Source organism: Pimephales promelas, chromosome 2 (genome assembly GCF_988280905.1).
Source record: "Pimephales promelas chromosome 2, fPimPro1.hap1.1, whole genome shotgun sequence".
In the NCBI taxonomy this organism is placed as follows: Eukaryota; Metazoa; Chordata; class Actinopteri; order Cypriniformes; family Leuciscidae; genus Pimephales; species Pimephales promelas.
Window position 1 is genome coordinate 37,275,399 of NC_142770.1, and position 17,877 is coordinate 37,293,275.

A 17,877-nucleotide genomic window follows, 5' to 3' on the forward strand; every position below is an offset into this window, starting at 1 on the left:
GTCATGTTTTGGTTTGTTCATGTCATGTTTCATGTCTGATTGTGTGATTACCTGTTTGTCATGTGATCCTGCCAAGTGTCTTGTCATTGGTTAATTGTCTGTTCATTGTTCAAAGGTGTCCCTTGTCTTGTCATTAGTCTGTCTATTTAAACCCTCATGTTTTCCATGTGTCTCTGTATTGTTTCCTGTAATCACTGCTTGTGTAAGTTTATGTCCACGGTTTCATGCCATGTCATGCTTTGGTTTATGTTTTGATCTTGTTACCTGTTATTTTGAATAAACTGCACTTGGGTTCTCATCTACACTTGCCTCTAGTGGATCCTTTACAGAATACTTGAGCCGCAACTATGAACCCAGCAGTTGCTCTACTTTGCCTACGTCAAGGTAACAGAACTATTGAGAACAATGTGTTTGAATTTCTGGAAATCTCCAACCAAGTGGACTTTTAATGAAGTAACGTTAAAGGACATTTTCCGTCATGGATTAGATGAATTGTTGTGCTATAAACTGCATGGGGGGAAAATTCATTTTTCCCTAGAGGAATACACTGACTATGTCCTTTCGTTAAGTGGCTCTTTACTGTAGGTTTTACTGAAGAGGAACAACACAAACCCACAGTATCCTCTCAGACTGAGTCACGCCTGCCGGATCAGAGCCCAGGCCCGTCCTCAAGGGGGGACAATGATCTCTAGTGATGTTACGTTCGTGAACGAATCGTTCTTTTTGAACGAATCTTTTAGGTGAACGAATCATTCTCGTTCACGTTATCCATTGACTCATATTTCTCGTTCACTGAAATTCCCCCTTCTACCACTGCGCGCCGCTATTGCGCGCATGCGCAGCTCAATGAACCGTGTAGCTCTGTGGCCCGTTTCATTTGTCAAAGACAAAGAGTGACTAAACCTCGAGCCAATAGCCTTCGAGTATGATACGGGACGGAGCATGTGATTTGTTGAATCTAGTGAACGAATACGCCCTTTATTGAGTTGCTTTGAGTTTGAACGTGTCCAATGAACTGTTACATGATCTCGTTCGTGAATGAAAGAACCAGTTGTTTGAACGTCAAGATAATAATGACAACGAAGTTCCCAGCTAACAATTTTTGGTTCCCAGAACGTTCTCAGAACGTTAGATTTTGGTTCCCAGAACGTTCTCAGAACGTTAGATTTTGGTTCCCAGAACGTTCTCAGAACGCTAGTTTTTGGTTCTCAGAACGTTACTTTTTGTGGTTTGTTTTTGGTTAGCTGGGAAAGTTTTCTTAACGTTCTCAGAACGTTAGATTTTGGTTCCCAGAACGTTCTCAGAACGTTGTTTTTTGGTTCTCAGAAAGTTAGTTTTTTATTCCCAGAAGAGTGGTTTTTGGTTCCCAGAACGTTCTCAGAACGTTAGTTTTTGGTTCTCAGAACGTTATTTTTTATGGTTTGTTTTTGGTTAGCTGGGAAAGTTTTCTTAATGTTCTCAGAACGTTAGATTTTGGTTCCCAGAATGTTCTCAGAACATTAGTTTTTGGTTATCATAACGTTAGTTTTTGGTTATCAGAAAGTTAGTTTTTGGTTCCCAGAACATTATTTTTTTATGGTTTGTTTTTAGTTAGACAATAAAGTTTTCTTTATGTTCAACAACAATTCATCTTTTTTTTTACTTCAATAAAATACAACAGTAAATCTATATAAATAATAAACCTGTACAGTCCATGTTTTTGTCGATTTTGTTTAATTGTTGATTAAAAAAACAGACAAAAAAACACAATTATATAGGCCTAGGCTGTGCATCACATTTAAAACAGGCTAAACGAAAAGGTGAAACTAAAACAATTGTAGATCCTTGAAAGCCTCATCCATCTTCACCACAGTCATCTGTAAGAATAACAAAGTAACATTATTACAAAGAAAAGTAAAAAAATATATATTCTTCAATCAGTCACTGCCATTTAAGTGAAATGACTGAACCTTAATAGGAGCCTGATAAAAATGCTAATTTTAAATGAAATGTCTGACCGACATTAAGGTTTTCAATTGTTGTTCTTCTTATTATAATTATTATTAATATTAAAGTTAACACCTTTAAGTAATTATTAGTTGAATAATTTAATAACAGTTTACCCCTAGATGTCACTGTTGAAGAGGGTATCAAAGGGCCTTTACTTGTCAAATAGCCTATAAATGCCAGCGATCAGCGAGGTGAAAATTAGCGATAGATGTCAAATACACAAAGTGTATCAAATAGATGCGGTTTAGATTAACTGCAAATAGCTATAGATTATTTACACTAAAAGTTTTTTTTTTTGCAACAACAAACAAACCTATCTTTTTATTGGAACATCGTAGGCTATGTTTTTGCGAAACAGACCGTAATATTAAGATCAGTTTTTATGCACTGTTATGATGCTTTTGGGAAACGCTGTCCATGTAGCCTTCAGTAGCCTATGTGTTAATCACAGTAGAATTTCTTACAGTCGAGCATGGCGTGTACATTCTTATAAAAATATTAAATTGATGCCTTTTTGGTACAATTAAGCCCTCCCTACACCTACCGGATACTATACTGATAGTACTTTTGCATCAGTTCCACTGACATGATAGTAATTTATTGTTTCATGTGGGTGTTTGTTTATTCAACAAATACATGCGTTTACCATTTTAAATTCCTGTGTGGAGCAAATTTCAGGGCCAGTGAGATTAGATCTTCCACTTCTATTGACTTCATTGATTTGAAGTTCCTCTGTGTTGCTCCTAAACATTTGATAAAATAATGTGATCACTGATCAAACAACAAATCTCCAAATTGTAACTAGGCTACTTAAATTGACAATAAATATATTTTTTAAAGGATTATGGAATTAAACTTTCCTATGATAAGAGAGCAAATCCGAAGCTCCTGGAATGCCATTTTTGTTTTCTTCCCTCTCAAGCTGTAGGCACTTAGGACTTCATTGGTGGCTACTTTACGTAGCATTTTACGTACAGCCGCCCCTGGATTGGTACCCCCGATGGAGCGTAGGTAGTTAACCTAAAAAACAAACATGACAGTTCTGTATTAAGCCAGAACTAAACCTAAAGGGACCGTTCCCCCACAAATAAGCATTGCTGGTATTTACACACCCTCATGTTTCTTTAAACCTGTATAAAGGTTTTTTCTTTTCTTTTTCTTTTTACCTGAAGATATTTTAAAAAGTGCCGGTAACCAAATAGTTTATTTTCCCCATTGACTTCCATAGTATTTTTCTATACTGTGGAAGTTAACAGGGAACAGCAACTGGTTGGTTACCGGCACAAAAATAAATAAATAAATAAATAAACCTAAATACAGGTTTAAAGAAACATCAGTGTGAGTATCACCCACAAAAAGAACAATCCCTTTGAGTAAACCCATTGTAACAGCAGAAAATTATGCAATGAGTGAACATTTTATTGTCATTGCAGCTGTAAATTGCTGTATTTATTACCATCTTTGTCCTAGTCTCTTTATTTTCTAATGAGGTGTCAAACTGTTTAAGCTCTTCTACAGTTTGACAGGGCCCATTTTCTAGAATTTCCTCCTCTGTCTCCACCCCTGGCACAGTCATAGCAGCCAACAGTCTTCTCTGCAGTGTGAGGATGTCTTGCTGGTTCTCGCAGAGCTCTTGTAACTTCTGCAAGACTTTTGTGCGGTAGTCTAAGACAAAAATAAATAAACATTATGGAACCAGTGTGGATGTTTGTGACGGATAGCTGTAAACTTACTCTTTGTTGCTTCTTTGGATGAGGCCTGTGGTTCTCTTAAGAGGAGATCTGACATCTGATCAGCTGTGGCATAAAAAATACCTATGTTTCAAAATTAACATTACATACACATTTATGAATATCAATGAAATTGTTACACACCTTGATGGGGTGGTGACACACTTTGCAGAGAACACGGCAATAATGCCTCTGCTGTAAATAAATTAATTTTAAGTAAAATATACATGTACAATAGGTAACCATGGACATTAAAATGTTTATTAACATTTAAAACTTCTTACAAAATAAGTCAGGAGATCTTGGCTTTTCTTGATTGCCTGTGGAGAAGAGAGAGAATTAAATTACTTTAGGTCCATTGTGGATTAAATCTTGAAACACTTTTTTTATTTTTATATGTAAATCATGTATTTCATTCTATTTACCCTTGTCTTGAGGATATGCTTTGGGCAGTGGCTGATCTGACCATACAACAGAAATACAAAAAGACGTCTAGGTTGCTTTGAATTGTGCAAATAAAATGTAATATACTGTGAAATTATGTAACAACTTACATTTAGGTGCAACAGGTTTTGACACCTTTTTTTTTTTATAACTCTGCATTCATCTGAAAGAAAATTTTTGCATGTTTAACTAAAAGGCAGAGTTCACAAATGCCTTTAATAACATAGTCCAAACAGAACAGATAAAATATATTTGCAACAATTTAAGTTGTATTTACAAAAGAAAGCCAACTGTGGAAGCCATGACTGAGAAAACATACTACATACAAATTTTATTAAAAAAACACGACAACAACAAAAAGTTATAACAATACCTTTCTTTAAAGGAGTAGTTCACTTTTGAAAAAAAAAAAAAAAAACTTTTGCTGATAATTTACTCACCCCCATGTCATCCAAAATGTCCATCTTATCAAGCGAAACGATCGCTCATTTAATAAATAAATAAAAAAAGTTTTAGTTTTATAAGCACAAACGCTTGTCTTGCTCTGTACTGCGATGCACGTTCGTGACTCTCCTGTTCGAACTCGTTCATCAAAATGAACGAATCTTTTCCAGAGTCAACTCGTTCATTTTGTTCGTTGGAATGAACCAAATGACACGAAAAAAGATTTGTTAATTTTGCTAAACGAGTTCGAACAGGAGAGTCATTAACGTGCATCACAGAACAGAGCAAGACGAGCGTTTGTGCTTATAAAACTTTATTTATTTATTTATTAAATGAGCAATCGTTTTGCTTGATAAGACCCTTATTCATCGTCTGGAATCGTTTAAAGCCCTTTGAACAGTTTGCACTGAAACTGTCTTTTGGACCGTGAACCGTTTGGTTCCCATTGAAGTCCATTATATGGAGAAAATCCTGGAATGTTTTCATCAGAAGCCTTAATTTCTTTTCGACTGAAGAAAGAATGACATGGTCATCTTGGATGACATGGGGGTGAGTAAAATAGAGCCCGATCTCATGAAAGTTCGCATAGCCTCCGCACTTTGTAATACGCACGAACTCCCCACCCCTCCCCCCTAACCAAGGGCTTTTCAGTGCGTATAGCAAATGCACGCAAAACAACATTTTTGGCGTATAAATGCCACGAGAAATGACATTCGAGGTAAAGATACGCACTTTCATGAGACTGTGTTGGTAAATTATCGGCAAAAGTTTTTTTTTTTTTTTTTTTTTAAGTGAACTACTCCCTTAACCAATCTGAAATCCCAAGTTCAACCAATATATTCAGGGGCAACGACAGATTTCTGATTCAGCGAATCATTAAATTGGCTGAAAAAACTTAAAAAAAAAAAGGATGGGCAAGAAGACCAGCCGAGCAAAGATAAGTCAGAATGCACATAGACCTCAACACTGTGTGCAAGAGTCTATAGGCACCTTAGTATTTCGACCCTAATGGATTTAAGCCAGTTCTTTTGCACAGTATATACAGTATATATATATATATATATATATATATATATATTACATGGCTTGGTAGAATTCCAATGCAGAAAGCGTTATTTCTTGATAACAGACCGCTGCCATTACCCTTCAATTTGCGCAAATTGAAATTGCGAAATGAAAATACGCTCAACATAGGGTCCGTGTACTTTTTCGTTCATTCATTATTCTATTTCGGAATGAAAGATGAAATTTAAAAAAGGGTGCAGCTTGTTTTCTTTGTTCAAAAGAAAAAACAGAAATGGCTGTATTTTGTTCTCCAAATGTAATTGTTGTCATCAAATAATAGTATTAGAAAATTGGACGACATTTCCGATCGTTTTTTAATCTGTAATATCTATTTGTACGTTTATTGTATTTCATTTGACTCGGAGCCGGCGCCAGCAGAGCGCTGATGAGGGGGCGTTCACATTAACGCACGTCACCACTCTTTTGCGCATGTTCAATATTCTCCCCAACTACGGTGGCCGAGAGAGTTCAACGTGTTGCAACCTAGAGAAGACGCATGCAAATACAAAAAAACATCTGCAAATTAAGAAAAACATCTTCATCAGTTCCACAACACATGTGTGCTCCAAGTACTCACAACACAACAAAATACACAAAACGCGCTGCAAAACCTCACAACACCACCAAATACAGAAACACGCTGCAAGTAACACAGACCACAACGGAATTGTTTCCGGGGAACCAAATAAGTGACGGACCCAACTGGGATATATTTTTATCTATTATCCACTTATCAAATATAGCACAAAATAAAATATTCAATTGATGCAAACCAACAGGAATCCTTGCCTTTTCTGCATTTTTTTTTTGTGGGTAGGGCCCCATATTAGTTATTGAAACAGCCCCCAGATGCTTAAGAGCAATTAATGGGCTCTATGCACGGCGTTATTTTCGGTGAAGGATTAAGGATGCTCGATAACTTCCGCCGATCATAGAGTCCAATGCAATACCGAGAATTTATATTGAATTTTATACTCCATGGTTATACTAATGAAACGTTAGTCACAAAAACAGATAAAACAGACACCCCTCGTTGTGTTTATGCTTCTTTTTAAAATTATATTAAATAAACATAACTATATATAAAATTACATCTAAACGTATGTACGTTTCGTTTCAAAGACGGGAGGACAGTAAATATTGAAGACTCTGCCATAATCCCGTTTTCTCCGGTTTTCCTCCGCTTTAATCTACACAACCGGAAATGGACGAGCATCCTTACGTCAAATGCGGAACTTATGCGTGCATATAGCCCACTGGATTCAGCTGAGATAAAGCATTCTTTTTTTCTTTTCTTTTTTTTACATTTTAATTACATTTTAATCTTACAAGTGTGTAACAAAAATACTTATCTATACTGAAGTTTGACTATAGTTATAATAATAATGCAAAAATGTGTAAGATAAATAATCCAACTTACTAAATTCTATACGAAGACACTTAAAGGATTAGTTCACTTTTGAAAAAACTTTTGCTGATAATTTACTCACCCCCATGTCATCCAAGATGTCCATGTCTTTCTTTCCTCAGTCGAAAAGAAATTTAGGTTTTTGATGAAAACATTCCAGGATTTTTCTCCATATAATGGACTTCAATGGGAACCGATGGTTCAAGTATCAAAAGACAGTTAATAACTGTTTCAGATGCAGCTTCAAATGTCTTTAAACGACACCAGACGATGAATAAGGGTCTTATCATGCGAAACGATCCGTTATTTCAAAACTTATTCCAAAAATGTAACTTTTCTAAGGACAAATGCTAGCCTTGTAATATACTGTGAGGCGCGTTTGCAACGTCACGTATTACGTAATTACGTTCAAAAGGTCACGGGCGACGTAGCTGAAAGTACAGAGTCAGAGTGTTTACAAGTTGAACGCATAAGTTGAACGTCCAAACTAGCTCAAACACCGTTTACAAAAAAAGGAATTAAAAGGAAAAACAACGATGTCGGACGATTTTGATTCTGTACTTCCGGCTACGTCGCCCGTGACCTTTTGAACGTAATTACGTATTACGTGACGTTACAAACGCGCCTCACAGTATATTACAAGGCTAGCATTTGTCCTTAGAAAAGTTACATTTTTGGAATAAGTTTTGAAATAACGGATCGTTTCGCATGATAAGACCCTTATTCATCGTCTGATATCGTTTAAAGACATTTGAAGCTGCATCTGAAACAGTTATTAACTGTCTTTTGGACCTGAACCATCCGGTTCCCATTGAAGTCCATTATATGGAGAAAAATCCTGGAATGTTTTCATCAAAAACCTTAATTTCTTTTCGACTGAGGAAAGAAAGACATGGACATCTTGGATGACATGGGGGTGAGTAAATTATCAGCAAAAGTTTTTTCAAAAGTGAACTAATCCTTTAAGGTATAACTTAACTGAAGATATACTATTTTGCAATACAATCGTTTTTAAATCAATAAACCTTTTAAATCAGTCTTTTGTGTCAAATTATTGATTTATTTGGTAGGTAACCTAGTCACTTCGAGTCGGGTTCATAATCAGCCTGTCTGGTTTGTATTCGCTATAACAGCCACCTCGCTATATGCCTATCCCTTACAATATATATATATATATTAGGGCTGTGCAAAAATTAATTGCGATTAATCGCAACCAAAATAAAAGTCTGTGTTTACATAATATATTTGTGTGTGCTGTATATAATTATTTTGTATATATAAATACACACACATGCATGTATATATTTAAGAAAATGTGTTATTCATATATAAAATATTTATATTTATATAATATAGATTATGTATTTATAAATATATACAGAATTTAAGCGCAAATAATTCTTAAATATATACATCCATGCATAGGTATTTATATATACAAAATAATTATATACAGCACACACAAATATATTATGTAAACACAGACTTTTATTTTGGATGCAATTAATCGCAATTAACTTTTGCACAGCCCTAATATATATATATATATATATATTACACAATTTGAACACATACCATCTGACGAAATGTCTGTTTCAGACTGAAATCTCTTTGGAATTTTATGTGGCCTCTTTTTACTTGTTGTGTCCTCCGTTGCCGTTTCAATATGTGATGTTTCGGTAACAAGCTGGCATTTCTGGGAGGCTTTGGCATAAGAGTCTGTAAAATATTTGTCAAATAATATTATTGAAAATGTTTTAACATCCCCTCCATGAGTCAGGCAGCACACTTGATTCTTGAAATAGTATCACTATACCTGTTCTTAACCAAATCTTTTTCAGCAAGAACCGCCTCCACTTTTGCTTGTCGGGAATTGCATTGTTTTTTACCAACTGCCTCGAGTTTGTGTAGGTCCAGTAACAGAATGTTCCCTATTTAAAATGAATGAATGAGTGAATGAATGAAAATAAATAAATACAATTAGCATTTCACTGTGGATTTTCACATTGTAAGCATGAGTGTGAGTGAGTGTAATGTTATTTTAAAGTTTGGTGAATAAAAGCATACTTTGATTGTTTCCTCCAACCAAGTGGTTGGAATAATTTCAACTGCATTATCATCTGCAAACTCGACTACTGCAAAAGTCTGCATCTGTTGAGAGATAAAAAAACAAACAACGCTTTTAAATTACAAACGCATAGCCTGTCAATATGCACAGCACAATCTCTGGTCCTGAATTAACACTGCTCCTTATCTATACTAGTTCACTCTACAGCAAGGGTCTTCTACTAGGGGTCAGGGGTACTGCAGGGGGCCCGTAAATTAGTGTTTGATCACAAATCATTTTTGCTGTAACATTGGTAAAAAAAGTCACAAAGTCAAATTGTTATATTCACCCTGAAACGAAAGCAAGACCATCCTCAGCCCATGGAAGAATGACTGTGAACAGTTCAAAAGGCAAACCCTCATCTTCCAGCTCTCCCAGCAGTGTCCGGGCATTTCAAGAGGAAACGTAGTCCGTCGGTTGTGGGGTGAGGTGGGTTAGGGTGGGGTGGGGTAGGGTGGGGTAGGGTGGGGTAGGGTGGGGTGGGGTGGGGTGGGGTGTGGTGGGATGGGGAAGAGAGTTAAAGTGTATGCAGTATGGCCAAAAAAAATATTTCCAGGTTTTCTTCAATCATTATGGCACTTTTTGTTAGCTGCTGTTCTGGGATTAGTGTCATTTTGGATTGTCTTGACTGCACTTTGAAACAACCAATCATCCGTGAGTCACATGGGTCTTTGAAAAGTGGTTGAGATCTCTCAAAAACCTTGCACAATAACATTCGAGAGCCTGACTCATCCATCTCTTCCCTCTCTTCAATGGCCACACAACACTTCCCCTCCTCGAGAATGAAAGCATTGTTTGGTCTTGTCGTTTTGAACTTTGTGGTGACCGTGGATTGAGTCTGTGGAAAATTTGACATCTCCATCAAACGTTTGGCCACTTGAATAAGCGGCTTCTTTCCTGACCTTACGAGTCGTTTAAGCTTTCCCAGAAAGTTTTCAAATGGGAAAGCGCTGCAAGCATCAAGACAACCAAAATTGATGGCCTCTGCTGATAGATGTATCATGGAATGTATGTTGTATACCATGAAATGATCGCCATACAGTTCTTTAGTTTTTTCCACGAAGTATTTCATCAGCTGACTGCTGTAGTCGTTGTGGTCCACTGCCAAATTTGGTGAAAGAAGAAGACCCAAGGCAACACTGAATGTCATAAAATGATCGTACAGCTGGTCGGCCAGAATCCCTTTTAGTACAATCTTGCCAGTGTACACGGCAAACTGCCGCAGTTCTGTTGCCTTCCACCTGTCTATGTCTTCCAGACCCCTTGGTTTTCTAGCAAAACAACTGGGAATGTCTTTTCTGAGTGTCAGCAGCCGTTGGGTCACTTCATTGATTTGTCCAGCTGACATTCGCACATTCCGGTTTCCTCTCATCCACTCAGTGATCATTTTTTTTGTGACCCCCAGGCATGCTTGGTGCATGTAGTCTATTGGAAATTGGTTGACCATGTCCAAAGGGAGCCTCAAGAATGGGGACACTGAAATGGCATCATCTTTCTGCTGTTTTGCAATTTCAGCACGGTATGTCTCATTTGTGCGTAGCGTGAGGTTGTCTGCCTTTGGATATGTTACTCTTCCAGAAACCCACATGCCTTTCTGAGTGCATTTATCGCACCCATAATATCCTGAGTACTGTTTTATCTTTTTGACCATTGCTCTCGCAGGTGCGTCACACACAATACATCTAATTTGAATTTGTATTCCTTCGAAACCATTGTCCAGGAGATCCTGAATGTCTTTAATGGCTTCCTCAACAAAATCCAAATCTTTTGGTTTGGAAGGACCAAGTGTCAGTGTCACCGGAAAGACCCTGATAGGTGTCAGGTGAATGGCACAGAGGATGGGCCATAGATTTGCTTTGTTGCTTTTGAAAACAGGAAGTCCATCTATATTGAATGATAACTCTAGTGTTGTTATTTCGTCAGTTACATCCCTTGGGTAGTGCTGTAACTGCTCGCTAAGGCTTTTTCTCAAGTTGAAATGAACACACTCCATCCCTGACTTCATCACTGTTTCAATGTGTCTCGGAGTTTGCAGCAAGGTTCTTGCCGTTAGGGCAGCTCTGGATGTCCATTTTTTCTAAGTCCCTTCAGAAGGTCATCAATGGCATTGTGTTTAATGAGGTGTTTTGTAGCCCAACCCTGCAAAAATGTTGTAAGTGAGGCTGGAGGCATTTGATTCGCATCTTCTGACCCTGAAGTGCAGTTGTCCTCACTGAAGACATGATCCTCATTCTCATGTTCTGAACTGCAGTTTTCTTCACTGACCCCATTATCATCATTCTCATGTTCTGAACTGCAGTTTTCTTCACTGACCCCATTATCATCATTATCATGTCCTAAACTGCATTTTTCTTCACTGACTCCTGTCTCTGCACATTTAAAAGCACCCCAGATGTCCTTGTCATTTATTTCATCCACATTGACCTGATCTTCACCATGTGGAGATGTTACCGGAAGGCATTTGGATTGTTCTCCAATAATCCTTTCAGTTAGTGACTTCCGGGCACATTTCCATTGCCTTGTGTACCTTTGCCTTCTGGATTTTGAGTTCATTCTAAATTCAGAATATTTGCTTTCATAAAATATTTTGTAATGCTAAGTACAAGGAGAATACATTACATAACCAAAAGGTCCACATAGTTTTGTTATGTGTCATTTCTGAGATAAGTTTAGAGTAGGAGTAGGAGTATTTATTAGGATTAATGGTTACATTTTGACAGTCCTCTTTTAACATTCTAATAATTACAAGTAACTTTTCAACTACATGTCAACTAACTAGTATTAGAAGAGTGGGTCTGTTAACTGTTGGGTTATGGTTAGGTGTTAGGGTTCGGGTTAGAATAATAAGTTGACTTGTTGCCAAGTTACTTAAAGTCAGTATGTCTGTTGGGGGATCAGCAAAATAAAGAGTTAGCAAATATTAAGCAGACAGTCTATTAATACTCTAATGACAGTTAGTTGACATGTTGCTACAAACTTAGTTCGAACACTGGGTGTAGAGAAATGTTTTCAGTAGCTTGGAATAAAACAAACATATTAATAACTAACTTTATAACTTTGCAGTGTTCTCTTAATTTTTTATATAAAATATAATAAAATATAGGCTACAACATGACAACACATTAAGGAGCAGTAATATTACTTACCTTGAAATTAAAACTGACGAAGCCAGAGGAAGGCAATCCAAAATCTAATAATAAAAAAAAAAGATATTAGTTAAACCTGGCAACAGTCCTTAAGTTTCATGTTGCGGGTGTGCTGCACTTCTGGCAATAAATACTGAAAACTTGTTTGTTAGTCAAAACATGTACTTACAAAACCAAAAACAGCTGACTGTCTTAGTTCTTAAAAGAACTTTTGGGGTGTACAGTATCGGGCTGCTGTGGACACATGTGCAAAAAGAAAAGGAAAAAGAAAAAAACAATTAACAAGGCTGAATATGTGTGATGGGCCTCTATATGAGTTACAATGTTTCCTTAATGGTTACAGACTAATCAGAATGTAATTAATATGGCAAAGCTGAGATGTGACTGCCCTTACGAAAAGTTTATTTAGATATGCTATTAGTATACTTCTTTTAAACTTAAAATAAGAAAGTATACTTTTAGTCTACTTTTTATGTACTTCTTCTAGGAAATATACTTCAAATTGCACTTAACCTGATCACACTAAATGCGTCTTTATAGCACGCAGTGTGTTTATTGTGCAATTTATACGCTAAACTTATGGAATTAATATTGAGCCAATAAAAATGAACGTAACTTTTCAAGAAATCAACGAAAATATAAATTGAAACTGAAAAAAATATCTTTGAAACTGAAAAAGAATAACTCACTAGCAAATTTATTGACTTCGTTTTTAGTACACTGCATGTTTTGCTAACTATTTCTCATATTTCTTTCGCTGATCTGAACTTACAAATGCACTTCTAGAGTTTTCATTTACGCTTCTGACATTTTCGCTTACGCTTCTGAAGTTTTCGTTCGCAATTCTGTCCCATACCTACCGTGTGGGCGGGCTTAACAGCGGTTTGCTCTCATTGGCTAGTGAGATTTGGATTGACAGATCCTTGAACCGGAAGGAGAGACTTCAGCGGCGCGAATTTTGGGATCTGCTGCAGACATTCTCTGGATCTGTGTCTAACAACAGTAGCAACACTGTGATATTAAAGCACATCATCGATCAATATTAATAAAACCAAGATGAGTAATAACCAGGAGCGGCACGGAGCGTCATCAACATCCTCAACTGCAGGGCATTCGAGGCAGCCCGAGGTAACGTTACGTTTAATATCAAATCCAACTGCGGTCAAGTGGGCCGCGCTTGAAAAATACACGGTCAAGCCAGCCGCACATTTTTTTATCATGCGCGTCAAATCCTGCACTTACGGTATGGGTGCTGAAAGACGCCCAAATTGATTTTAAGACTCCTTTTCCTGCTATTTTCCATCGTATTAGGACACAAATAATACAATTTCATGATTTTTTCCTAAAACATGACTTTTAATATTGTTTGTTTGTTGTTATTTGTAATGTTTCTAGGCTTAAATATTAATTATACCTATTATAATGTATTCAATTTCATATTATTAAAAATGTATCATGCATTTTTATTGTTAATATTTACGTTTTTTAGACACTATTTTCTGCTATTTTCCATCTTATTATGAGACAAATAATAACGTTTTTTTTTTTTAACATGACTTTTTCGTTTTTATTATTATTATTTTTATGTTGGTTGGCCTATATATGATTTACATCAATTTCAATTTTATTTTTTAAAGATTTAATTTATTCATGCTCGTGTTAATGTTAATTATCATACATCATTACTTTTTTTTACATTTAATTGTTAATTTGAATGTTTATATATATATATATATATATATTATACATTATTATTGCCTACTTTATCAATGTGAATGAAATTGAATATTAATGTTAATTATCAATACATTCATTTAGCATTTTTTGTTGTTTTTTAATGTTTGTATAATGTATACACTCGTTATTATTATATGTAGTGATGATTATTTATTTATTTACTTATTTAACTTTTTTATGTCAATGTAAATGACAAATATGATACAATCGGATTTTAGTGGCTTTTAATCTTTCACTTATCATTAAATATATATATATATATATACTGTATATATATATGCGCTCCCATGTTCAAACTATTTACACGTCCCATGTTCAAACACTCATAAAAAATGTTCCTTCGTAGGTTTGCTCATTCTCTCAACTGACTTCTGTTCAGAGGGACCCTGGCTATTACTGTATTTATTATCAAGTCATTTTACTGTATAGTTTTGGAGAAAAGTGCAGGCAAACCCAGCCCAATCATCAAAGTGCGTTATAGCACTTAAACCACGTCCCATGTTTAAACACTCATATAAAGTGTTCCTTCATAGGTTTGCTCATTCTCTCAACTGATTCCTGTTCAGAGGGACCCTGGCTATTACTGTATTTATTATCAAGTCATTTTACCGGAAGTGTTATGAGTATTTGAACATGGGACGTGGGTTAATGATTGGGCTGGGTTTGACTTTACTTTTCTCCAAAACTATACATTAAAATGACTTGATAATAAATACAGTAATAGCCAGGGTCCCTCTGAACAGGAATCAGTTGAGAAAATGAGCAAACCTATGAAGGAACACTTTTTATGAGTGTTTGAACATGGGACGTGTTTTAAGTGCTATAACGCACTTTGATGATTGGGCTGGGTTTGCCTGCACTTTTCTCCAAAACTATACAGTAAAATTACTTGACAATAAACACAGTAATAGCCAGGGTCCCTTTGAACAGGAATCAGTTGAGAGAATGAGCAAGGAACACTTTTTATGAGTGTTTGAACATGGGACGTGGTTTAATAACACACTTTGATGATTGGGCTGGGTTTGCCTGCATTTTTCTCCAAAACTATACAGTAAAATGACTTGATAATACATACAGTAATAGCCAGGGTCCCTCTGAACAGAAATCAGATGAGAAAATGAGCAAACCTATGAAGGAACACTTTTTATGAGTGTTTGAACATGGGACGTGGTTTAAGTGCTATAACGCACTTTGATGATTGGGCTGGGTTTGCCTGCACTTTTCTCCAAAACTATACAGTAAAATGACTTAACAAAAAACACAGTAATAGCCAGCGTCCTTCTGAATAGGAATCAGTTGAGAAAATGAGCAAACCTATGAAGGAACACTTTTTATGATTGTTTGAACATGGGACCTGGTTTAAGTGCTATAACACACTTTGATGATTGGGCTGGGTTTGCCTGCACTTTTCTCCAAAACTATACAGTAAAATGACTTAACAAAAAAACACAGTAATAGCCAGCGTCCTTCTGAATAGGAATCAGTTGAGAAAATGAGCAAACCTATGAAGGAACACTTTTTATGATTGTTTGAACATGGGACCTGGTTTAAGTGCTATAACACACTTTGATGATTGGGCTGGGTTTGCCTGCACTTTTCTCCAAAACTATACAGTAAAATGACTTAACAAAAAACACAGTAATACCCAGCGTCCTTCTGAATAGGAATCAGTTGAGAAAATGAGCAAACCTATGAATGAACACTTTTTATGATTGTTTGAACATGGGACCTGGTTTAAGTGCTGTAACACACTTTGATGATTGGGCTGGGTTTGCCTGCACTTTTCTCCAAAACTATACAGTAAAATGACTTGACAATAAACACAGTAATAGCCAGGGTCCCTTTGAACAGGAATCAGTTGAGAGAATGAGCAAACCTATGAAGGAACACTTTTTATGAGTGTTTGAACATGGGACGTCGTTTAATAACACACTTTGATGATTGGGCTGGGTTTGCCTGCATTTTTCTCCAAAAATATACAGTAAAATGACTTGATAATACATAATAGCCAGGGTCCCTCTTAACAGAAATCAATTGAGAGAATGAGCAAACCTATGAATGAACAATTTTTATGAGTGTTTGAACATGGGACGTGTATATCGTTTGAACATGGAAGCGCATATATATAGAGAGAGAAATTCAATGATAATTGAATGATTAAAAGCCACTAAAAGCCTGTTGTATCATATTTGTCATTTACATTAACATAAAAAAAGTAAAATAAGTAAATAATCATCATTACATATAATAATAATGAGTGTATAAAAACATTAAAATCAACAAAAAAAAAATGTTTAATAAATATATCGATAATTAATATTATTATTCAATTTCATTCACATTAATAAAGTAGGCAATAATAATGTATAATAAAAAATCAAATTATATATATATATATATATATATATGTAACACACATATATATATAAACATTCAAATTAACAATTAAATGTAAAAAAACTAATGATGTATGATAATTAACATTAACACGAGCATGAATAAATTAAATCTTTAAAAAATAAAATTTAAATTAATGTAAATCATATATAGGCCCAAAAACATTAAAATAATAATAAAAAAAATAAAAAAGTCATGTTTAAAAATATATATATATATATATATATATATATATATACATATTTTGTCTCCAAATAAGATGGAAAATAGCAGAAAGTAGTCTCTAAAAAACGTAAATACTAACAATAAAAATGTATGATAATGTTTAATAATATGAACATGAATACATTATACTTGGTATAGCCTAGAAACATTACAATAACAACAAACAAACAGTATTAAAAGTCATGTTTTAGGAAAAAATCATGAAATTGTATTATTTGTGTCCTAATACGAGGGAATAGCAGGCAAAGGAGTTTTAAAATCAATTTTGGCGTCTTTCAGCACCCATACCGTAAGTGCAGGATTTGACGCGCATGATAAAAAAAATGTGCGGCTGGCTCAACACAGTCTCATGAAGATGCGTATCTATACCACGAGTGTCATTTCTCGTGGCATTTATACGCCAAAAGTGTTTTTTTCGTGTATATGGTACGCACTAAAAAACCCTGGGTTAGGTTTAGGGGGGAGGGGGGTGGGGAGTTCGTGCGTATTATACGCAAAAAAGTGCGTATCATATGTACGCGAAAATCGCGTGCCAAATACACGCAAAAACTGTTTTTGCCGTATAAATGCCACGAGAAATGACATTCGTGCCATAGACACGAACTTTCATGAGATCGGGCTGGCTGGCTTGACCGTGTATTTTCCACGCGCGGCCCACTTGACCGCAGTCAAATCCATAGACAAATCTAGAAACAAGTTTTTTCTGCTCTGTCCAAGTTATGTCTTTATGTCTAGTAGATCGATTTTGACGTGTTTATATTCGTATTATTCACATGTCTGCAGTGCAATTTTTGTAGTTTGAGTACTTTGATTGCTACCCCCAACATTTTTATTACCCCAACATATGTGATGCGTTCAAGGATGTTACATGATGTAATTTAAGCAAAGATCTCAGACTGATCTTTATTCTGCAGCAAGGCTCAAATGGTGGTGCAGCAGATGCTGCATCAGCTATTCAAAACATCATAGAGGTGCTCAACCAGTCGCTGGGTAAAACCAGCACAAGGCAGAGTCAGAATCAGGGGAATCAGAATCAGCGCTCAGGACAGTGCCAGACTGTGGACCAAGAGATGGCCAGGTTTCAGCTTGCAGTCATGATTGCAGTTGCAGATTGCAATGACAGTTACTATTTGCAATGCAATTTTGTTCACATGTAGCCTATGCATTTATCAGATACTTTTATCC

At 35.9% G+C, this 17,877-nt stretch overlaps 1 protein-coding gene and 1 pseudogene across 1 annotated transcript; both read right to left on the reverse strand.

Annotated features, from left to right (window-relative positions):
- Positions 1–2,631: 2,631 nt before the first annotated feature.
- LOC148997319 (uncharacterized) lies at positions 2,632–9,579 on the reverse strand. Its single transcript, XM_089119782.1, has 12 exons — positions 9,544–9,579; positions 9,148–9,231; positions 8,897–9,011; positions 8,656–8,799; positions 4,724–4,736; positions 4,274–4,314; positions 4,004–4,039; positions 3,862–3,914; positions 3,723–3,777; positions 3,446–3,654; positions 2,853–3,009; positions 2,632–2,735 (listed from the first exon to the last, which is right to left on the reverse strand). Exons 1-12 carry the CDS (start codon positions 9,577–9,579, stop codon positions 2,632–2,634), a joined length of 1,047 nt encoding a protein of 348 aa, XP_088975908.1.
- Positions 9,580–9,704: 125 nt separating this feature from the next.
- On the reverse strand, positions 9,705–11,740 carry LOC148997320 (uncharacterized; annotated as a pseudogene).
- Positions 11,741–17,877: the final 6,137 nt, after the last annotated feature.

What these genes read in the sequence shown, in the direction of transcription:
- LOC148997319 (XM_089119782.1), bottom strand. Translation starts at nt 9,579, where the DNA reads ATGCCCGGACACTGCTGGGAGAGCTGGAAGATGAGG. An exon ending in AAAGATTTGGTTAAGAACAG is followed by an intron (nt 8,800 to 8,896) that starts GTATAGTGATAC and finishes AATATTTTACAG; the next exon opens with ACTCTTATGCCAAAGCCTCC. An exon ending in AAAACCTGTTGCACCTAAAT is followed by an intron (nt 4,040 to 4,273) that starts GTAAGTTGTTAC and finishes TCTTCTCCACAG; the next exon opens with GCAATCAAGAAAAGCCAAGA.